Raw genomic sequence first — 24,053 nt, 5'->3', positions numbered from 1 at the left:
GGTCAATGGTAACCCCAAGGATGTTGACAGTGGGGGGATTCAGTGATGGTTACACCATTGAATGTCACGGGGATAGTGGTGAGAGTGTCCCTATTGATGATGGTTATTGTCTGGTATTTGTGTAGCGCCGATGTTACTTGTCAGCCATAGCCTGGCTGTTGTCCAGTTTGTGTTTGAAGATGGTAGTTAGAGGTCGATTATCAGTCAGTAATGTGACATTACAAGCCTATAAATATTGCTGCAATCTTTGTTTGCCAAAACGTGTACTCAATGCTTATTTTCCTGGACCACTATAGATAGATCCAGCACGAGTTCAAGTATGCAAAGCCAACCCTGCCTCCCCGGGGTAACGACACCACTCACAACTACCCCCACCCCATCACTCCCTCCCCAGGGTAACTACACCACTCAGAATTAGCCACCACCCAACTCCCCCTCCCCTGGGAAACTACACCACTCACAACTACCCCCCCGCCCCGACTCTCCCCCAGGTAACTACACCACTCACAACTGCCCGCCCCCACCCCAACTCTCCCCGGGTAGCTACACCACTCACAACTGCCCGCCCCCACCCCAACTCTCCCCAGGTAACTACACCACTCACAACTGCCCGCCCCCACCCCAACTCTCCCCAGGTAACTACACCACTCACAACTGCCCGCCCCCACCCCAACTCTCCCCAGGTAACTACACCACTCACAACTGCCCGCCCCCACCCCAACTCTTCCCGGGTAGCTACACCACTCACAACTGCCCGCCCCCACCCCAACTCTCCCCGGGTAGCTACACCACTTACAGCTACCCCTCCATCCCCACAAATCACTCAATGACCGTCCATAACCAATTCTCCATCCCCCCTCGCCACTCCCCCATTCCTCCCCCCCCTCCCCCCTGGGTAATTACATCACTCACAGCTACTCTCACAATCACTCAATTACCCTCCCAACCCAACATTCCCCCCCCCCCCACCCCCACGTCCCAACTGCCCCTTTCTCCTGGATAACTGCACCAATCACAACTACCCCTCACGATCACCCAATTACCCTCTGAAATCAACTACCCACTGCCCAATTCCCTCCCTGCCCCCCCAAACAAGTAACAGCACTACTGACAACTAACCCCCCAGTCATTCAGTTAGCCTCCCAGCACAACTACCCACCCCCCCCCGACCATTCAAATACTCTCCAAACCCAACTGAGCCCCTCAGCTACCCTTCCTTACCACCTCATCACCCTCCTAACCCCCAACCTACTCTCCTGACTGCCTCATCACCTTCCGAATCCGTATGAACCCCGGCTTACGCCCCTCCCGCCCACCCAGTGGCCTTCCTGACCCAACTGATCCCCCGCCCCACTACCCAAGGACGTGGAGGCTTTGGAGAGAGCACAGAGAAGGTTTACCAGGATGTTACCTGCGAGGAGAGATTGGATAAACTGGGGTTGTCCTCCCTGGAAAGAGAGAGAGAATGAGGGGAGACCTAATAGAGGTGAATAATATTATGAAGGGTATGGATAGGGTGAACAGTGGGAAGCTTTTTCCCAGGTCGGGGGTGACGATCACGAGGGGTCGCAGGCTCAAGGTGAGAGGGGCGAGGTATAACTCAGATATCAGAGGGACGTTTTTTTACACAGAGGGTGGTGGGGGCCTGGATTGCGCTGCCAGGTAGGGTGGTGGAGGCGGACACGCTGGGATCGTTTAAGACTTACCTGGATGGACACATGAGCAGACTGGGAATGGAGGGATACAAAAGAATGGTCTAGTTGGACCAATGAGTGGCACAGGCTTGGAGGGCCGAAGGGCCTGTTTCCTGTGCTGTACTGTTCTTTGTTCTATTACCTTCCTGAACCCCTCTCCCAACCCCTCAGCTACCCAATTTCCTTTGGAACCTGACTGCATGGTGGAAAGTCGATGAGAAATGAATTCTTTTCAGTGCAGTAGGCAGTTCCAAGACATTTGGAAATAGTTTGGGAATTCTGGGGCCAATGGAAGGTGACCTGAGCGTTGTCATGTGTTTAAGCTTTGGGGGAGTCGGGAGGTGAGTTACTCACCGCGGTATTCCCAGCCTCTGACCGGCTCTTGTAGCCTCTGTGTTTGTGTGGTGAGTTTCTGGTCTATGGTCACCCCAAGGATGTTGAGAGTGGGGGGGATTCAGTGATGGTAACACCATTGAATGTCAAGATGCAGTGGTTAGAGTGAACCGCATTCTAAACCCCTCTGGAACCACGTGGAAATGGAGAGTTCTGCTCCTGCTGGGTCAGTTGGGAGCTGAGTCAAAATACATGATCCTGACATGGAAAGGTTGTGAAATCTGAACTCAGATCTGACAGATTTAACTATCGGAAGTTTGCTGTCATCACTTTGAATATCAGCTACAAATTTGTTCTCTTTTTTTCCAAATGTCTTGCCCTGAAAATACTTGCGCTGGGAACTAAACACATACCTGAACAACTGACAGTCAAATATTGTGTTACTTCGGAGAAGATCCAGAAATTGGTTTGTAATAGAACCATGAGTTCGTTTGTTAAATCAGACCTGGTGCAAGTTGAGGGCAAATTACTGCAGATGCTGGAATCTGAAACCACAACAGGAAAATGCTGGAAAATCTCAGCAGGTCTGATGGCATCTGTGGGGGAGAGAATAGAACCAATGTTTCAAGTCTGGATGTCAGACAGACTGCTGGGCCACACGGTGGCACAATGGCTAGCGCTGCTGCCCTCACTGCGCCAGGGACTCGGGTTCAATTCCTGGCACATTCCCCCCGTGTCTGCGTGGGTTCCCTCTGGGTGCTCTGGTTCCCTCCCACAGTCTGAAGTGATGCGCTGATGAGGTGGTAAATTCTCCCTCAGTGTCACCCGAACAGGCGCCAGAGTGTGGCAACTTGGGGAGGGGATTTTCTCAGTAACTTCATTGCGGTGTTGGGGAGACTCTTCCCGCTCAGAAAGGACAGTAGGACTAGGGGGCACAGCCTCAAGATAAAGGGGGGGCGGTTTAGAACGGAGTTGAGGAGGAACTTCTTCACTCAAAGGGTGGTGAATCTCTGGAATTCTCTGCCCGTTGAAGTGGTGGAGGCTGCCTCGCTAAATATTTTTAAGACGCGGGTTGATGGGTTTTTGATAGGAGAGGGGATTAAGGGTTATGGGGAGAGGGCGGGAAAGTGGAACTGAGCCACGACAGATCAGCCATGATCTTATTGAATGGCGGGGCAGGCTCGAAGGGCTGGATGGCCGACTCCTGCTCCTATTTCTTATGTTCTTATGTAAGCTGACTTGTGACAAATAAATAAATAAAGTTTAAACTATTCTCTCTGATAATGAGGTGGAGATGACAGCATTGGAACTGGGGTGGGCACAGTAAGAAGTCTCACATCAGGTTAAAGTCCAATAGGTTGATTCAGAATCATGAGCTTTCGGAGCGCTGCTCCTTCACTCACCTGAGGAAGGGGCAATGCTCCGAAAGTTCGTGATTCCAAAGAAACCTGTTGGTCTTTAACCTGATGTTGTGAGATGTCTCACTGTGCCCAAGATACTGTCAGACCTGCTGAGATTTTCTCCAAATTTGCTGTTTAAAGTGTGTGAGGAAATGTATTTGGTCCGGACAACATGTTGGAAAAGGGTTTGGTCCGTATAACCTCTTGGGAAGGGGTTTGATATGGATACTTTGGGAAAGGAATCACCGTGCATCTTGTTGCTTGTCAGGAAGGTCATTGTGGTCTCTCTATTGGAGCAGGGACCATGAAGAGAGTGTCTGTATTAATGTGTGTGTGTTCAGTGTTAACTCAGTAAAAAGCATCCTCTATACTCTCAATGCTTTTAATCTTATCTTCTGGTTAAGCTAAAGTAAAACCACTTGGACTCATAAGAACATAAGAAATAGGAGCAGGAGTAGGCCATCCAGCCCTTCGAGCCTGCCCCGCCATTCAATAAGATCATGGCTGATCTGTCGTGGCTCAGTTCCGCTTTCTCCCCATAACCCTTAATCCCCTCTCTTATCAAAAACCCATCAACCCGTGTCTTAAAAATATTTAGCGAGGCAGCCTCCACCACTTCAACGGGCAGAGAATTCCAGAGATTCACCACCCTTTGAGTGAAGAAGTTCCTCCTCAACTCCGTTCTAAACCGCCCCCCTTTTATCTTGAGGCTGTGCCCCCTAGTCCTACTGTCTTTTTTGAGCGGGAAGAGTCTCTCCACCTCTATCCTATCCATCCCATTCATCATTTTATACGTCTCAATGAGATCTCCCCTCATTCTTCTAAACTCTAACGAGTACAAGCCTAGTTTATTCAACCTCTCCTCATAGCTCAACCCCCTCAACTCCGGTATCAGCCTAGTAAACCTCCTCTGCACTCCCTCCAATGCCAAAATATCCTTGCGTAAGTACGGCGCCCAAAAATGCACACAGTACTCCAGCTGCGGCCTCACCAATGCCCTATACAGCTGCAGCAAGACCTCCCTACTTTTATATTCAATCCCCCTTGCTATGAAGGCCAGCATCCCATTCGCCTTCCTGACCACATGCTGCACCTGCAGACTGGGTTTTTGCGACTCATGCACAAGGACCCCGAGGTCCCTCTGCACCGTCGCCTGCTGCAGTTTTTCGCCCCGTAAGTAATAGTCCTTCCTACCATTCTTCCTACCAAAGTGGACGACCTCACACTTGCCAACATTAAATTCCATTTGCCATTTCCTGGCCCATTCTGACTCCAAATATAGCCATTTTGCTCTTTGTTTTATTAACATGATAAAAAATAGTTTCAGCTGTTCAGTGTCTCTGTGCCTCCGGATTCTGATCTTGGTCAATGCTTTCAGTTGCCTTGGTGACTCCTTCGTTAATTAATCTCATCGACCTCTCTCTTCCTTCAAAACCCATCTTCTCCGTCTACTTTTCCAGTCCTTATCTGCGAAACACTTCCGTGTGTTTTCCTATCCATCGAGATTGCACCAATACTCCGAAAGACTATCTTATCCATCGCCTGGCCCCACTCCTGTGGCCCCACACATTTAGCATGGCCAACTCCATTGACCTACACATCTTTGGACACTAAGGGACAATTTAGCATGGCCAATCCACCTAACCTGCACATCTTTGGACACTTAGGGGCAATTTAGCATGGCCAATCCACCTAACCTACACATCTTTGGACACGAAGGGGCAATTTAGCATGGCCAATCCACCTAACCTGCACATCTTTGGACACTAAGGGGCAATTTAGCATGGTCAATCCCCCTAACCGTACATCTTTGGACACTAAGGGACAATTTAGCATGGCCAATCCACCTAACCTGCACATCTTTGGACACTAAGGGACAATTTAGCATGGTCAATCCACCTAACCTACACATCTTTGGACACTAAGGGGCAATTTAGCATGGCCAATCCACCTAACCCTCACAGGTACTGTGGGAGGAAACCGGAGCACCCGGAGGAAACTCACGCAGACACGGGGAGAACGTGCAAACTCCGCACAGACAGTGACCCAAACCGGGAATCGAACCCGGGTCCCCGGCGCTGTGAGACAGCAGTGCTAACCCACCGTGCCGTAGCCATGTTAAAGCCCCGGTTAAGGGAGAATCAGTGGTTTTTGCTGCATTGCGTTGTGAAAAAGCAGGCCAAGGATACATTGGCTTTATGCATCAACTTTGCTTTGGCACCAGTTCTAACGCATGCTGCTTGCCTTCTGCACACCTATAGGAAGGATTGACATTGGTCAGCTGAGTTTTGAGGCTGTTTGCCAGTTGTGAGATTCACAGGAGGGCTGTGTTAATCTGTCTTTCAGTCTCTGTCTCGACCATTATCTCAATCTCTCTGCTCCTTCATAGTCCCTGTGTTTTCACTCAGAGCTGTGCAACCAACTGCACTCATAGATTGGGAAAGTGTTTTTTTTCATTCGTTCATGGGACATGGGTGTCGCTGGCTAGGCCAGCATTTATTGCCCATCCCTAGTTGCCCCTTGAGAGGGTGGTGATGAGCTGCCATCTTGAGTTGCTGCAGTCCATGTACTGTGGGTTGACCAAATGCCATTAGAGAGAGAATTCCAAGATTTTGATCCAGTAACTGTGAAGGCATGGCCATGCTAAATTGTCCCTTAGTATCCAAAGTTGTGCAGGTTAGGTGGATTCGCCTTGCTAAATTGTCCCTTAGTATCCAAAGATGTGCAGGTTAGGTGGATTTGCCATGCTAAATTGTCCCTTAGTATCCAAATGTGTGCAGGTTAGTTGGATTGGCCATGCTAAATTGTCCCTTAGTATCCGAAGATGTACAGGTTAGATGGATTGGCCATGCTAAATTGTCCCTTAGTGTCCAAAGATGTGCTGGTTAGGTGGATTCGCCATGCTAAATTGTCCCTTAGTGTCCAAAGATGTGCAGGTTAGGTGGATTGGCCACGCTAAATTGTCCCTTAGTCTACAAAGATGTGTAGGTTAGATGGATTGGCCATGCTAAATTGCCCCTTAGTGTCCAAAGATATGGAGGTTAGGTGGGTTGGCCATGCTAAATTGTCCCTTAGCGCCTCAGTCAGGGTGGTGAGTGGCTCGGAGGGGAACTTGCAGGTGGTGGTGTTCCCCATGTACCTGCTGCCCTTGTCCTTCTAGGTGGAAGAGGTCGTGGGTTTGGAAAGTGCTGTCTAAGGATGAGTCGCTGCAGTGCATCTTGTAGATGGCACACACTGTTGCTACTGAGTGTGGGTGGGGGAGGGAGTGAATGTTTGTGGATGGGGGGCCAATCAAGTATGATCTTCCAAGTGTTTGCAATGGAATGTGCCAACAAAATGTTCAACTCAAACAACACGAGCAAAAGTAAATGAGTTGAAGGTCTTCAAAGCTAAAACGGCTTCTAACCTTAAGACAGTACTTACCCCAGAGAGCAAGAGAGAAGAGACACTGGAAGATTTGATTTGACTTTTATTTGATTTTATTTGATTTTGATTTGATTTATTATTGTCACCTGTATACAGTGAAAAGTATTGTTTCTTGCACACTAGACAGACAAAGCATACCGTTCATAGAGAAGGAAACAAGAGTGCAGAAAGTAGTGTTGCAGTCTAGGGTATAGAGAAAGATCAAGTGGTGTGAGTGGGTTCATTCAAAAGTCTAACAGCAGCAGGGAAGAAGGTGTCCTTGAGTCAGTTGATACGTGACCTCAGACTTGTGTATCTTTTTCCTGACAGAAGAAAGTGGAAGAGAGAATGCCTGGGGTGCGTGGGGGTTCTTAATTATTCTGGCTGCTTTCCTGAGGCAGCGGGAAGTGTGGACAGAGTCAATGGATGGGAGGCTGAAGGACTGGGCTACACTCGACTCTTTGTAGTTCCTTGCGGTCTTGGGCAGAGCAGGAGCCCATACCAAGCTGTGATACAAACAAAGAATGCTTTCTATGGTGCACCTGTAAAAGTTGGTGAGAGTCGTAGCTGACCTGCCAAATTACCTTAGTCTTCTGAGAAAGTGGAGGTGTTGATGAGCTTTCTTGACTATAGTGTCGGCATGGGGGGATTTTAAGAGACCAGTGAGGCATTCACAAATGTTATGAGGGAATTATGGAAATTGACTGATGTAATTCCAGTGTTCACAAAGAGCAACAAAACAGAAAACTTAGCATGGCCAATCCATCTAACCCGCACATCTTTGAACATTAAGGGGCAATTTAGCATGGCCAATCCCCCTAACCTACACATCTTTGGAGTGTGCGAGGAAACTGGAGCACCCAGAGGAAACCCACGAGGAGAATGTGCAGACTCTACACAGACAGTGACTCAAGCTGGGAATCGAACCCAGGTCCCTGGCGCTGTGAGACAGCAGTGCTAATCACTGTGCCGCCCCAGGTGGAATTTATTCCAGAACATAAACTGTTACATTCAGGAAGAAAATCTGAGTGACACAGGATGTAGTTTTGAAAGGCGCTGAAAACACTCGAGAGAAAGTTGAAGGCAATCTTGAAGTCTTTGCACAGTGGGTTAGCACTGCTGCCTCACGGCGCCAGGGACCCGGGTTCGATTCCCGGCTCGGGTCACTGTCTGTGTGGAGTCTGCACATTCTCCCCGTGTCTGCGTGGGTTTCCTCCCACAGTCCGAAAGTCGTGCTGGTTAGGAGCTAAATTTGCCCTCCGTGTACCCGAACAGGCACTGAAGAGTGGTGACTGGGGGATTTTGACAGTAACTTCAACACAGTGTTAACGTAAGCCGACCTTGTGATGTGAGTAAATAAACTTTAAACTTTGTTGAGCCAACGCAAAATATTGCAAACTAATCGCACAGCAGTAGTCAACAAGATCCAATAGGATATTGAAGAGCAGTCTTGAAAGCTACTCAAATGTCACGCAAACTCATTACTGGCAGTGTTTTGAGCAGTGAGTCTGGTTTGTGGTCACCCAGAACCATGAGGGGCATTGCCCAGGAGGGGCCGTCACACACAGGAGACAATGGAGAGAAGAAGCAGCAACTCTTTACATTGTCCAAGGACAGGCAGTGAGGTGAGTCTCTGAGAGATTTGGGCCTCCGTTTGTCCAGAAAGCAGGCAGCCAGGAGGTGTTCAGACAGAGCGTTACAAGACTGTGACGGAAGGGAAAGTTGATGCTCGAGATCAAATTGCAGGAGTGGAATTTAGTGTCGAGATTTAAACTGACGGAAGGGCATTTTCCAACCAATATCCAGGACTCTGTGTTTTTCACAATAAACCAGCCGTCCGTTAATTGTCAGGGTTTGACTCTCTGACCAACATCTGGATAACGGATCAATATTAACCTGTGAGGAAAGACGGAGGCTGAGGGGAGACCTGATAGAGGTCTACAAAATTCTCGACAGGGTGGATAGTCAGAGGCTTTTTCCCCAGGGTGGAAGTGTCAGTTACAAGGGGGGGGGGTGGGGCACAGGGTTGAAGGTGAGGGGGGGAAAGTTTAAGGGAGATTTTCACACAGAGAGTGGTGGGTGTCTGTAACCCGCTGCCAGAGGAGACGGCGGAAACAGGCACGTCTCAGAGGCATCTGGATGGGGACAGGAATAGGGAGGGGAGAGAGGGATACGGACCGAGTGAGGGCAGTAGGGCTTTAAGTTGAGTTTGGGCATCAGGATCGGCACAGGTTTGATGGGCCAAAGGGCCTATTCCTGTGCCGGACTGTTCTTTGTTCTGAAATCTTGCTGCTGTTATTGGTACAGGAGTAGCACGTGTTGGCTATTGCTTCGCTGGCACTGGAGATCCTCAGCACACACCTTGTGAACCACGCAGGTGGAGTGAAGGGTCATTTCTCAGAGTGTTTGGTCTCAGTGTCGATGTGGACGCTTGGCACTAACAGAGATTATTATTTTGCCGGTTGAATTAAGGCAGCATTTCTGGGGTCAGTTTTGAGCGTTCTGAGCTCAGCACCTTTTTTCTTTTTTTTTAACCTGAACCTTTTGACGGGGAACCTTCCGGAACGTTTCAGATTGGAGGCTTGGTCATCTTCCCTGGGTTGGTGATGATATCGGAGGGGTCCGGCTGGCATTGGACTGGCTGGACACGGGGATTGGTCAGTGGGAGGTGTACCGTGGATGGCACGGTGGGTTCGCACTGCTGCCTCACGGCGCCAGGGACCCAGGTTCAGCTCCCGGCTCGGGTCACTGCCTGTGTGGAATCTGCATGTTCTCCCCGTGTCTGCGTGGGTTTCCTCGGGGTGCCTCCCACAGTCTGAAAGATGTGCTAAATTCTCCCTCGGTGTACCCGAACAGGCACCAGAGTGTGGCAACTAGGGGATTCTCACAGTAGCTTCATTGCAGTGTTAATGTAAGCCCTACTTGTGACACTAGTAAATAAACTTTAAACATGGGATGTCACGCCCCATGTCATTGTGATGCAGCTGACGGGAGTGTACAGCTTGGAATGAGAGAGATGCACCTTTGCATCTGTCCGAATCTTGGAACGGTGAAGTAGTTTGAGTCCTCCAGAGGGCATGACTCTGACTGAGGCAGTAATGTTCGGTTAGGATCAGATAGCCGTGATCTTAATGAGTGGCGGAGCAGGCTCGAGGGGCCAAATGGCCAACTTCTCTTCCTGACTGGTGTGATGGTAACAAAGCAGTAGTTCTCTGAGAGCGCGAGTTGGGTTATTGTTAACGGTGGCACAGTGGGTTAGCACTGCTGCTTCATCGCTCCAAGGACCTGGGTTCGATTCCCAGCTCAGGTCACTGTCTGTGTGGAGCCTGTGCATTCTCCTCGTGTCTGCGTGGGTTTCATCTGGGTGCTGCAGTTTCCTCCCACAGTCCAAAGATGTGCGGGTTAGGCGGGTTGGCCATGCTAAATTGTCCCTTAGTGTCCAAAGATGTGTAGGTTAGGTGGATTGGCCATGCTAAATTGCCCCTCAGTGTCCAAAGCTGTGTAGGTTAGGTGGATTGGCCATGCTAAATTGTCCCTTAGTGTCCAAAGATGTGCAGGTTAGGTGGATTGGCTATGCTAAATTGCCCCTTAGTGTCCAAAGATGTGTAGGTTAGGTGGATTGGCCATGCTAAATTGCCCCTTAGTGTCCAAAGATGTGTGGGTTAGGTGGATTGGCCATGCTAAATTGCCCCTTAGTGTCCAAAGATGTGTAGGTTAGGTGGATTGGCCATGCTAAATTGCCCCTTAGTTGTCAAAGATGTGTGGGTTAGGTGGATTGGCCATGCTAAATTGTCCCTTAGTGTCCAAAGATGTGCAGGTTAGGTGGATTGGCCATGCTAAATTGTCCCTTAGTGTCCAAAGATGTGTGGGTTAGGTGGATTGGCCATGCTAAATTGTCCCTTAGTGTCCAAAGATGTGCAGGTTAGGTGGATTGGCCATGCTAAATTGTCCTTTAGTGTCCAAAGATGTGCAGGTTAGGTGGATTGGCCATGCTAAATTGTCCCTTAGTGTCCAAAGATGTGCGGGTTAGGGGGATTGGCCATGCTAAATTGTCCCTTAGTGTTCAAAGATGTGTAGGTTTGGTGGATTGGCCATGCTAAATTGCCCCTTAGTGTCCAAAGATGTGCGGGTTAGGGGGATTGGCCATGCTAAATTGTCCCTTAGTGTCCAAAGATGTGCAGGTTAGGTGGATTGGCCATGCTAAATTGCGCCAAATGCCAGGGGATTAGCAAGGTAAATATATGGGGTTATGGGGATGTGAAATATATGGGTGGGATTGTGGTCGGTGCTGGATGGGCCAAATGGCCTCCTCTGCCCTGTCGGGACCCTCTGATTCTTCGCGCACGCGACATGTTTATCTGTAAACTTGTCGGTGTTAACCTTTCAGTGGCTCGTGTGAATGCAGTGGGAGGGTGTGTGGAGATGTGTGACTCATGGTTACTGGCACTGCAGTGCTTCCAGCTGATGGTGTCTATTTATAGGGTGTGAGAGAGTAGAAATAGCCGCCTGCCCGCATACCCACGTAGCTGGGATTCCACCCTGGCAGATAACAACACCCCCCTCTCTCTCTCTGTGTCTGAGAAAGCAGGCTTCCAGGACTGGACAAGCATTTCCTCAATGATTGGGAAGGTTGAAGACATTCTTTAGGGTTCCCCATTCCAACCTTGTGTTCCTGAGCCCCTGGCCCCCCCTCTCCCCGGCAACAGTTTGGGAAGAATCCTGATTTGATCCTGAGAGGAGGTTGAGACCTTGTGTTCATCCACTGAGACGGAGATCGAACCAGTTCCTCCGAGCAGGAGGAGGCCTCAGAATGGGTAAGCAAGATCCCAGTGAACGGGGCCCAGGCACTCAGAGTGCCTGGAGACGGAGGTGTCAGCGCGGACTGCTCAGAACTGCGCCAGTCACGACCTCTGCAACTGCATCCTAACCTGATGCAGAGTCCAGGCATCTCGGAGGGACGTCTCCAAGGAAGCAACAGACTCCCTCCCCGACCAAATCAGGCCCATCGAAGACACACACACACAAAAATGCTGGAAAAACTCAACAGGCCTGGCAGTGTCTGTGGAGAGAGGATGGAGCCAACCTTTCGAGCCTGGGTGACCGTTCGCCAGAGCGCTTCCCTGTCAGGGAACAGGGGAGCCCACCACATCCGCAAGGTCGCTGACTGTCTCGCCAGGTCAAGAGATTGGAGACGATGGCGTTCCGCATGGAGTCAGTGAAGGGGGAAGACCGGCACTGCTACTGCACCATCTCCATGAACACCCGGGTCTCTGCTGGGAGGAAGGGCTTGTGTCTCACACGCACAGACGCACGTGCACGCACACAGACACACGCGGACACACACGTGCACACAGACGCAGATGCACACACACACAAATACACATACGCACACATACAAATACACACTCACACAAACACACACACACAACATGCTCACACAAATACACACACACAAACACATGCTCACACACACACACAAACACACACAAACATGCTCACACAAATACACACACACAAACACATGCTCACACACACACACAAACACACACAAACATGCTCACACAAATACACACACACAAACACATGCTCACTCACACACACAAACATGCTCACACAAATACACAAACACACGCTCACATACACTCACACACATACACAAACATGCTCACACAAATGCACACACACAAACACATGCTCACATACACACACACACAAACACACACAAACATGCTCACACAAATACATACACACAAACACATGCTCACACACACACAAACACGCACACACACACAAACATGCTCACACAAATACATACACACAAACACATGCTCACACACACACAAACACGCACACACACACAAACATGCTCACACAAATACACACACACAAACACATGCTCACTCACACACACAAACATGCTCACACAAATACACACACACAAACACACGCTCACATACACTCACACACATACACAAACATGCTCACACAAATGCACACACACACATTTACACAGACACGCTCACACAAATACGCTCACACAAATACACAGGCTTCGTACTGAAGCAGAAGGAAATGGCAGTGACTGTCCAGATTGCTCCTTGTTAAGTATTGTGGGAATGCTCTCTGCCTGACCAGTTGGCACACCCTGCCATCCCCCTGACTCTGGATGCAGTGGACATAGTTTCCTCTCTTTGGTCCCTACAGGAGATGGGAACAGTGCAGACTACACTCTGCTGCTTTCACGGACCTCAGTTCTCCTGTGTCTGCAGTCTCCATGCACCAATGCCTGAGGTAAGAAAGTCCAAGCTTCCAAGAAGGGTGTCTGAGAAAGCCCAGGAGGAGCCACCATTGGAAAGCAGCAAGAGGAGGAGGTGGTCCAGGAAGCAGAGTGTTCTCTGCATCCTCCTTTACACTCGAGAGGCATGGACAACTTACGTAAGCCACAGAAATAGTCTGGCCAGCTTCCACCCCCACTGCCTCAGATGAAGGATGGGCATTGCTAAGCAAAACACAAGGCTGCATATGGAAATACACCAGGGTCCCCAGTATGTTTACCCTCTTGTCAGTGTTGTTGGCTGTAATCTGAATGATGATGGCTGCATCTTATCATAGAATCCCTGCAGTGCAGAAGGTGGCCATTCTGCCCATCCAGTCTGCGTCAACCACAATCCCACCCGGGACCCATTCCCATAACTGTACTTATTTACCCTCCTAACCCCCGACACTAAGGGTCAAATTAGCCAATCAACCTAACCCGCATGTCTTTCGGACTGTGGGAACAAACCGGAGCACCCGGAGGAAACCCACGCAGACACGGGGAGAATGTGCAGACTCCACACACACAGTGACCCAAGCCGGGAATTGAACCCGGGTCCCTGGAACTGTGAGGCAGCAGTGCTAACCCACTGTGCCAGCCATAAAGCAGGTTGCAAAAGACATGTACATGTCTTGTACACGTGTACAAGTACATCTCAAAGACATACTCGGTGTTGAGCTTTCTGTTGGCACAAGAACAACAGGTTGCCCATGCCTGTGATGTCAGGATGTCTACAAGCATGACTCCAAGTTGATTGGAATTGGTGTTTGTGAAGCCCTTGCTGCTGACTGGTGTGCCTGGAGTCAAGTTGGAACAGTGTGGAAAACAAAGAAATGACCAGGTGACACACAAAAGAACCTGCTGGAAAAAGAAAATCACAGTCGCTCTTGGGCCAACTCTGTTCAGGTGTTCCAGCTGTGGAAGGGACTGTTGCAGCAAACCATATTCAGTACAGAAGTGACAGAGACCCTGGGCACAGTCCATCACTTCACAAGATGGGCAGACGCTGTCAGCGTTTGGCTGTGCCGATGAGCTCCTGACCTTGGATTCTCACCACGCCTCTTTCCATCTCTAATGGGGTGGCACGGTGGGTTAGCATTGCTGCCTCACAGCACCAGGGACCCGGGTTCGATTCTTGGCTCGGCTCACTGCTTGTGCGGGGTTTTAGAATTAGAATTCCTACAGCACAGAAAGAGGCCATTTGGCCCATCGAGTCTGCACCAACTACAAACCCACCCAGGCCCCAACCCCATATCCTTACATATTTACCCACTAATCCCTCTAACCTATGCATTTCAGGACACAAAGGAGCAATTTAACATGGCCAATCAATCTAACCTGCACGTCTTTGAACTGTGCGAGGAAACCGGAGCACCCGGAGGAAACCCATGCAGACACAAGGAGAATGTGCAAACTCCACACAGACTGCACCTTCTCCCCATGTCTGCGTGGCTTTTCCACGGGCGCTCCGAGAATCATCCCGGGAATGAGAGGCTTGACGTATTAGGAGTGTCTAAAAAATCTGGGTCTGCATTCAATGGAGTTGAGAAGGATGAGGGGGGGGATCTTATTGAAACTTACAGGACACTGCGAGGATAGAGTGGGCGTGGCGAGGATGTTTCCACTAGCAGGAAAAACTAGAACCAGAGGGGCACAACCTCAGGGTAAAGGGCCGATCCTTTAAAACAGAGATGAGGAGGAATTTCTTCAGCCAGAGAGTGGGGAAATCTGTGGAACTCTTTGCCTCAGAAGGCTGTGGAGGCCGGGTCATTGAGTGTATTTAAGACAGAGATAGATAGATTCTTGATTAATAAGGGGATCAGGGGTTATGGGGAAAAGGCAGGAGAACGGGGATGAGAATAAAATCAGCTATGATTGGTGGCAGAGCAGGTTGGATGGGCCAACTGGCTGAATTCCGCTCCTAAATCTTAAGGTCTGTGGTCTTATTTCCTTTTCAAAGTATATTGAGTGAGTTAACTCCCCAGCCTTCTGTGCGGACAAGGGAGGATGGTTAACACTGACTGAGACACACAAGGCAATGGTTGCAAGCTGCAATAGTTCTCCACCTGTTTGGACGTGCTTCCTCCAGTGGGTGTTTTGCACTGTTGGTCTGTGCTTGCTGACACAGTCTGCTTCTTGTTATTCACTCAGTCACTCTGAATCATTGGATTACCGGCATTTTATCCAATGGCGTTTGACACGGGGGCATCGATCCTTCAGCGCCACCCTGCTGGCAGCTCCTTGTCCAACTCGACTTGAGATATTGGCTGCTCAACACGGACGTACGGTCCGCACTATCTCACCAAAACAGAAACTCAACCTTTTCTCTCAACAGAGAAAGGCAGAGAGAAGCGAGGCCCGTGGGGGTTAGGACAACTGACCTTGGTAAAGCAGTACTGTGAGCAGCAGGGAATTGAGAAGGTACTGGGGTAACACTCACCACTGCAGGACAATGGGGCATACAAGTAAGAAATGGAAAGAAACAGCATGTGGGATAAGGGATATCTATTCAGGAGATATCAGTAGATAATTGGACCTCAGGGTGGGATGAGAAAGATTAGTGTGTGGGGAATTTATCAGGAAGATATCAATGGATTTCGGATCTGAGGGTGGAATGAGTGTAGAATAAGAGATATAGACCAGGAAGATATCACTGGATTTTCCCTGGAAATGGAGACATGAGGAAAACGTTGGTGTCTTTTGAGGTTGTGTCTGAATCGAGGTTGCAATATTCAAAGCAGATACCCGATTGTAATTCATGCTGTATCCCGTTCCAAACCTTTGTACCCAATGAGCCTGAGTCTGTCGTTTCTTTCTCATACACATGTATCTTCCCCCACGAGTGTTACAGTGTGGTGGATACTGATGTATCTCTGTACATGGTTCTGGAGCTGTGGGGTGGGACTGTTGCGAGTCTGAGTCCATGTCACTGGTACAAGCTGAACGTACACACTGCGTCCCCCTCTGTGTGGCTTTGCACCAACTGAGACACGTTGTGCGTTTGAGTCTCTGGGTTGCTGTAGAGTGAAGGAGACACGGGTTCAGCTTCTTCATCAAATAGCTTTATTCCTTTGATCCAACTCCACGCACAATTCTGCACCCAGTTCCACCTGTGGCCCCTTGAGATATGAGTGATTTCTATTGAATAATAGACATCAAATTAATTGGAAGGTCTGTTAATCCAGCCCGAACATTCTGTCGCTCGGAGTTGGAGATTTGTGAGTGACCGGTTTGTGTTCCTGTGTTTTCTCTCAGGCAGACGCTGCGACTAGCTTCCTCAGGGCTGCCCGGTCGGGGAACCTGGACAAACTGCTGGACTACTTGAAGAATGGAGCGGAGATTAACACCTGTAACCAGGTGAGTGCGTTGCCTTGCTTGTGTATTTACCCTGTCAGGCTGGGGCCTCCGCCTCTCACACCTCGACACTGGAGCGCAGAAGGAAGGGTGAGGGACGGTCCAGCAATCCGGTGTAGGGGGAGGCCGATTTCCATCTCTATCGACAGGATCTGGCTGAAGTAGACTGGGGGCAGCTGCTAGCAGGGAAATCTACGATTGGAAAGTGAGAGTCTTTTTCAAAGTGAAATCAAGAGAGCTCATGGCCCATTTTTATTTATTCATTCGTGGGGCATGGGTGTCGCTGGCTGGGCCAGCATTTATTGCCCATCCCTAGTTGCCCCTTGGGAAGGTGGTGGTGAGCCGCCATCTTGAATCGCTGCTGTGGGTTGACCCACAATGCCGCGAGGGAGGAAATTCCAGGATTTTGACCCAGCGACAGTGAAGGAACGGCCGATATATTTCCAAGTCAGGAGGGTGAGAGGCTCGGAGGGGAACTTGCAGGTGGTGGTGTTCCCCGTGTATCTGCTGCCCTTGTCCTTCTAGATGGAATTGGTCGTGGGTTTGGAGGGTGCTGTCTGAGGGTGAGTTGCTGCAGTGCATCTTGTAGATGGTACACACTGAGCGTCGGTGGTGGAGGGAGTGAATGTTTGTGGATGGGGGGCCAATCAAGCGGGGCTGCTTTGTCCTGGATGGTGTCGAGCTTCTTGAGTGTTGTTGGAGTTGCCCCCATCCAGGCAAATGGGGAGTATTCCATCACACTCCTAACTTGTGCCTTGTAGATGGTGGATAGGTTTGTCGAGAGGCAGGAGGTGAGTTACTTGCCACAATATTCCTCTGACCTGCTCTGGTAGCCACAGTGTTTATGTGGGAGTCCAGTGTGTTCCTCTAAGAATGAACATCAAGGCTGGCAGTCCAAGGAACTTTCGATGTCAAGGGATCTGAGGGCTTTGATAAAGAACAGAAAACAAATAAATGGGAGGTATAGAGTATGAAAAAGGGGGAGGCTTTTGTTCTCGTTCAGATTTGAAATGACAAAGTGTTCTATGAAGCTCGCCTGGATCGTAAGTTTTGTCTCTTGTATTTAGCAATGAGAAGTGTTCCACTTCAGGTATGAATCGAGTCACCCACTAGGGAACTTTTATCAAACAAAGTCTAGTTAAGATTATAGTTAATATCAGGGATAGCTCGCATGGATTTGTCGGTGGGAGATCCTGTCTGACTACTTTAATTGAAAAGGTAACTGAATATATTGACGAGGCGAGCGCAGCTGATGTGGTTTCTGTGGCTATCAGTCAGATCTTTGACAAGGTCCCACCTGGTCCGAAAGTTAGGGCCTACAGGGTCCAAGGCAAGTGGGCAAATTGGATCTAAAATTGGCTTGTTCATAAGAGGAAAGGGTTAGGGTGGAGGATGGGTTTTGTGATGGGATCTTTACTGTTTGTTATAGACACTAACTTGGGTGTGGATGTAGAAGGTCTAATTGGTACGTTTGCAGATGACGTGATAATTGGTGGTGTTATTGACCAGGGAGGAGGGTAGCGAGGCTAAAGACTGATATTGATCAACTGATAAACTGGGCAGAACAATGGCAGATGGAATTTAGTCCTGATAATTGTGAGGTGATGCAGTTTGGGAGTCATTGTTCAAGATTCTCTTCAGGTTAAGGTTCAGGTTCAGTCGGCAGTTAGGAAGGCAAATGCATGTTAGCATTCATGTCGAGAGGGCTAGAATACAAGAGCAGGGATGTCCTTCTGAGGCTGTATAAGGCACTGGTCAGACCCCATTTGGAGTATTGTGAGCAGTTTTGGGCCCCGTATCTGAGGAAGGATGTGCTGGCCTTGGAAAGGGTCCAGAGGAGGTTCACAAGAATGATCCCTGGAATGAAGAGCTTGTACGATGTGGGATGGTTGAGGGCTCTGGGTCTGTACTCGTTGGAGTTTAGAAGGATGAGGGGGAATCTTATTGAAACTTACAAGATACTGTGAGGCCTGGATAGAGTTGATGTGGAGAGGATGTTTCCACTCGTAGGAAAAACTAGAACCAGAGGGCACAACCTCAGGCTAAAGGGACGGTCCTTTAAAACAGAGATGAGGAGGAATTTCTTCACCCAGAGAGTGGGGAATCTGTGGAACTCTTTGCCGCAGAAGGCTGTGGAGACCAGGTCATTGAGTGTCTTTAAGACAGAGATTGATAGGTTCTTGATTAATAAGGGGATCGGGGGAAAAAGCAGGAGAATGGGAATAAGAAAAATATCAGCCAAGATTGAACGGCAGAGCAGGCTTGGTGGGCCGAGTGGCCTGATTCTGCTCCTATGTCTTATGATATTCTGGGTCTCATATTGGTAGGAGATACACCGTGAACGGTAGGTCCCTGGGGAGTGTTGAGGAACAAAGGGACCTTGGAGTACAAGTCCATGGATCCCTGAAGGTGGCCACACAGGCAGATCGGTGAAGAACGCGTATGGAATGTTTGCCTTCATTCACCGGGACATAGAATATAGGAGCAGGGAGGTCTTGGTTCAAGTTTATAAAACGTTGGTGAGGCCACAGTTGGAGTGTGCAGTTCCAGTCACCACGTTTTTGGAAGAATGTGATCACACTGGAGAGGGTACAGAGGAGATTGACCAGGATGCTGCCTGGGATGGAAAGTTCCAGCTACGCGGAGAGGCTGGGATTGTTTTCCCCGGTGGGGAGGGGTCTGATAGAGGTGGACAAAATAATGAGAGGCGTTGCTGGGGTAGATGGTAAGAGTGATTTGCAGAGGTGTCTGAGGGCAGAGGGCATCGGTTTAAGGTGAGGAGTGGGTGGTTTAGAGGGATCTGAGGAGGAGTCTTTTTACCCAGAGGTTGGAGGAAATATGGAAGGCACTGTCCAAGAGAGTGGTGGAGGCAGGTCCAAGAAACCTCGAGATAGGTACTTAAATCACCAAGACATAGCCTGCTACGGATCAGGTGGTGTATAGATTGGTATTTGATGGTTAGCATAGATATGGTGGGCCGAAGGGCCTGTTTCTGTGCTGGGACGTAATCTTATTGAAACAGATGAGATTCTGCACCGACCCGATTAGGCAGATACAGGGAGTGTGTTACCTCTTGTGAGAGAGGCCAGAACTCAGGGACACAGTTTAAGAATAAAAACTAAGCTCAGAGTAAACAACATCCTGTGGTCAGCATTGCTGCTTCGCAGCTCCAGGGACCCGGGTTCGATTCCCAGCTTGGGTGACTGTCTGTGTGGAGGTTGTACCTTCTCTCTGTGTCTGTGTGGGTTTCCTCCGGGTGCTCCGGTTTCTTCCCGCACTCCAGAGATGTGCGGGTTAGGTGGATTGGCCATGCTAAACTGTCCCCTAAGTGTTAGGGAGATTAGCAGGTGAAAGACATGGGGTTATGGGTTTAGGGACTTGGTGGGATTGTGGTTGGTCCATTCGATGGACTGAATGGCCTCCTTCTGCACTGTAGGGACTCAAAGAAGTTTCCCCTTTTGAACCGAGATGAGGAAACTTCTTTCTCTCGTTGGTCTGTGGAAATCTCTTCCAAAGAGAATGGTTGAGACTGGGTGGTTGCACATTCACAGTGAACTTGGATAGATTTTTGATCTAGAAAGTTAATCGTGGGGGGAGTAGATGGGAAAGTAGATTTGAGGCTATGGTCTTATTGAATAGCAGGAGCAGCTCGAGGGGCCGAGTGGCCTGCTGCTGTTCCAGTGGAGTCCAAGTGCTTTCAAAATTTCGGTTAGGAGTCTCACACACCAGGTTAAAGTCCAACAGGTTTACTTGATGCAATGAGCTTTCGGAGCACTGCTCCTTCCTCAGGTGAATGGGTTCACAAACAGGGCAGACGTAGTTAACGGATGAATGAACATCGCTCGACAATCACTGGGTAAGACTGTTCTCTTCCTGTTGGCGAACACTTCAGCAGTCACGGGCATTCAGCCTCTGATCTTCGGGTAAGCGTTCTCCAAGGCGGCCTTCATACAAAGAACAACCCAGCACGGGAAACAGGCCCTTCGGCCCAACGAGCCCGCGCCGCCGCATCCTCCTACACCTACCCTGCCCTGTGTGTATGTGAGTGGAACCCCTAATGTAGCCAGATTCAGGGGAGAATAGTGTCAATTTGGTAAAACCAATCAGCCTAAGAGCACATCTTTGGGGTGTGGGAGGAAACCGGAGCGCCCGGAGGAAACCCACGCAACCACAGGGAGAACGCGCAAACTCCCACAGACACAGGCCCAAATCCATGTATCTGCACAGCTAGCAGTGCTAGTCACTGAGCTGTTGTGGTGCCCATCTGCTGGTCCAGGATTAAGCACACACGCTGACACGAAGTACTAGGCCACTCCCGGAACGTCCAAGAGCAGCTCACGCACGACCCACCGTGTGCATGCCCCTTGTTTGACAACAAGGTAGACCGACACCTGTGGAATAAAAAGACAAAACATTAACATATAATACTACATTTCCGGTGTCGTCCCGAGGCTCTGACCCTATTTAATACCCACTACTATAACCCTCCATCCTTGTTTCGCTCATGTGTCTATCTAAGTAAACCTTAAACAAGTCCAACGTGCCTGCCTCCACCACCCTACTCTGTAGCGCGTTCCATACCCCCACGACCCTCTGCGTGAAGAACCTTCCTCTCATATCCAAATTATACTTCTCCCCCCTCACCCTTAGATTGTGACCTCTCGTAATTGTCCCCAGTCTAGGGAAAAGCCTACCAGTGTTGACTCTATCTATTCCGTTCAGTATTTTATATACCTCTATCATATCCCCCCTTAATCTCCGTCTTTCTAAGGAGAAGAGCCCCAGTTTCTCCAATCTTTCCTCGTAACTCAGTCCTTCCATGCCAGGCAACATCCTGGTAAACCTCCTCTGCACCCTCTCCAGGGTCTCCACGTCCTTCCGGTAGTAAGGTGACCAGAACTGGATGCACGACAGCGCAGAATAGCTGAGCAGAAACTGGTAGCCAAGTTCCACACATGAGGACGGCCTCAACCGGTATCTTGGGTTCATGTCACACTATCTGTAACCCCCATCATTTGGACTGGGCTTGCAACATCTCACTAACTGTCCTGGCTGGAGACATTACACACCTCTTAAACTTGTGGTTATCCCTCTCTGCACTTACATTGTCTGTACCTGTAAAGACTCGCATTCCAACCATTATCTTGTAATTGTGTTTCTGTCTGTATAAGCCCTGTTTGTGAACCTACTCACCAGCGCTCCGAAAGCTTGTGATTCCAAATAACGGGACTTTAACCCGGTGTTGTGAGATTTCTCACTGTGCCCACCCCAGCATCTCCATATCATTTGAAAATTGAATCATTCCTTGCCATGCTTTTCCCGTATTTGTCCCTGCTACAGATTTATTCAAGGTGATTCTGGCTGGTTTGAAGTTCAGATCCCTGAATTGGCAGTTTAATGTTGTTTTTGATCGTGTTGTGAGTGTAAGTGATGTGTTGGCTCAGTCACAGCGCAGAGTCCTGGCATGATCCACTCAGTGGGTGATTGAGTATCTGCGGGCAATGTTACCAGGTGTCAAAGAATGGACATTGAATCAAAATGATTTATGATCTGATTTATTATTGTCACATATATTAGCTTACAGTGAAAAGGATTGTTTGATCTATTATTGTCACGAATATATTATCCAGTGAAAAGTATTGTTTCTTGCACACTGTACAGACAAAACATACCGTACATAGAGAAGGAAAGGAGAGAGTGCAGAATGTCGTGTTACAGTCATAGCTAGGGTGTAGAGAAAAATCAGCTTAATATTTGATTTGATTTATTATTGTCACATGTATTAGTAGACAGTGAAAAGTATTGTTTCTTGCGCATTATACAGACAAAGCACACTGTTCATAGAGAAGGAAAGGAGAAAGTGCAAAATGTAATGTTACAGTCATAGCTAGGGTGTAGAGAAAGATCAGCTTAATGCAAGGTAGGTCCATTCTAAAGTCTGACAGCAGCAGGGAGGAAGCTGTTCTTGAGTCGGTTGGTGCGTGACCTCAGACTGTTGTACCTTTTTCCCAATGGAAGAAGGTGGAAGAGAGAATGTCCGGGATGCGTGGGATCCTCAATTATACTGACTGCTTTTCCGAGGCAGCGGGAAGTGTAGACAGAGTCAGTGGATGAGAGGCTGGTTTGCGTGATGGATTGGACTACATGCATGACCCTTTGTAGTTCCTTGCGGTCTTGGGCAAACCCCCATGGTGTTTCCAAAAACAAAAGTAGAAGGAGCTGGAAGTGACTACTGCTGGTCTGAACTGGAGTCTCATTTCGGGGTATACAAACTGAACTATGTTAACGTCAGGGTGGTCAAATGGGAAGTAGTTCCGGGCTGTTGCCAGAAAAGTAGGTTTTAGCATTTCTGAGGCAGAACGTTGTATTTTCCGTTGTCCTGTGATCAGCGGAAGCATGTACTGTGTATGGTCCAACCAGAACGTGGCAACCGAGGACATTCTCTCTTCCACCTTCTTCTCTCAGGAGAAAGATACAAAAGTCTGAGGTCACGTACCAACCGACTCAAGAACAGCTTCTTCCCTGCTGCCATCAGACCTTACACCAAGTTGATCTTTCTCAGCACCCTCGCTATGACTGTAACACTACATTCTGCACCCTCTGCTGAGGGAGAGTTTAGCCCCTAACCAGAAACTCTTTTATGCTGTATGAGGAAACAGGAGCACCCGGAGGAAACCCACGCAGAGACGGGGACAGCGTGGACCAAGACGTGGCAGAAATAAATCAAACCAAATCAAGTTGAATACGTTGTTGAATGTATTCGAAAGGTGGCTGGATATAGCACTTGGGGCAAATGGGATCAGAGGTTATGGGGAGAAAGCAGGATTCGGCTATTGAGTTGGACAATCAGCCGTGATTGGGATGAATGGTGGAGCAGGCTCGAAGGGCCAAATGGCCTCCTCCCTGCTCTTATCTTCTATGTTTCTCTGTGAGTTGACAATACAGGAGTGCATTTTCTGCGTTACAAGGGCTCTGTTGCCCAGGTAAATGTGTAGAACAGAAGCTCCATTCTCCAACTGGTTCAATTTTGGAGGCCCTTCAGACCCCATCAGCACCAGCTGAAGGGAGTTAACTGAGGTTTCTAACCTTGTGGATTCACTTCGTGCACCCCTGAGAAACCCTGATGCTGGTCCTCCGATGACCAATGTGCTTCAGGGTCCCAGGTTCAATTCCAGCCTTGGGTCACTGCCTATGTAGAGTTTACACATTCTCCCCGTGTCTGTGTGGGTTTCGTCCAGGTGCTCCGGTTTCCCCCCTCAGTCTAAAGATGTGTGTGGGTTAGGTTGATTGGATGTGCTAAAGTGTCCCTTAGTGTCAGGGGATTAGCAGTGCAAGCGCGGGGGGATAGAGCCTGGGTGGGATTGTGGTTGGTACAGACTCGATGGGCCGAATGGCCGCCTTCTGCACTGTAGGGATTCTGTGCTACACGCAAAAATGTTTTGGATATTATTGGGACATCAATAGCAATCCCACGTGACGACAGACCAGTCAGCTGCTGCTTTACAGTCTGAAAGAAAATGGCAGGTTGACACACTGATGTCTTGTCTCCAA

At 49.1% G+C, this 24,053-nt stretch overlaps 1 protein-coding gene across 1 annotated transcript in view; it reads left to right on the top strand.

The window, feature by feature from the left end:
* LOC145361193 (ankyrin-1-like) overlaps nt 1–24,053 on the top strand; it is a 343,699-nt gene that overhangs the window by 158,894 nt on the left and 160,752 nt on the right. The window contains 1 exon segment of the mRNA XM_080216834.1: nt 16,404–16,505. Within this exon segment, the coding sequence (XP_080072960.1) occupies nt 16,404–16,505 (102 nt within the window).

The sequence above is a fragment of the Carcharhinus amblyrhynchos genome, chromosome 34 (assembly GCF_965287045.1).
Source record: "Carcharhinus amblyrhynchos chromosome 34, sCarAmb.v2.hapA, whole genome shotgun sequence".
Lineage (NCBI taxonomy): Eukaryota > Metazoa > Chordata > Chondrichthyes > Carcharhiniformes > Carcharhinidae > Carcharhinus > Carcharhinus amblyrhynchos.
Note: the sequence above shows the minus strand (reverse complement) of the source record. Positions and strands in the feature narration are given on the sequence as shown.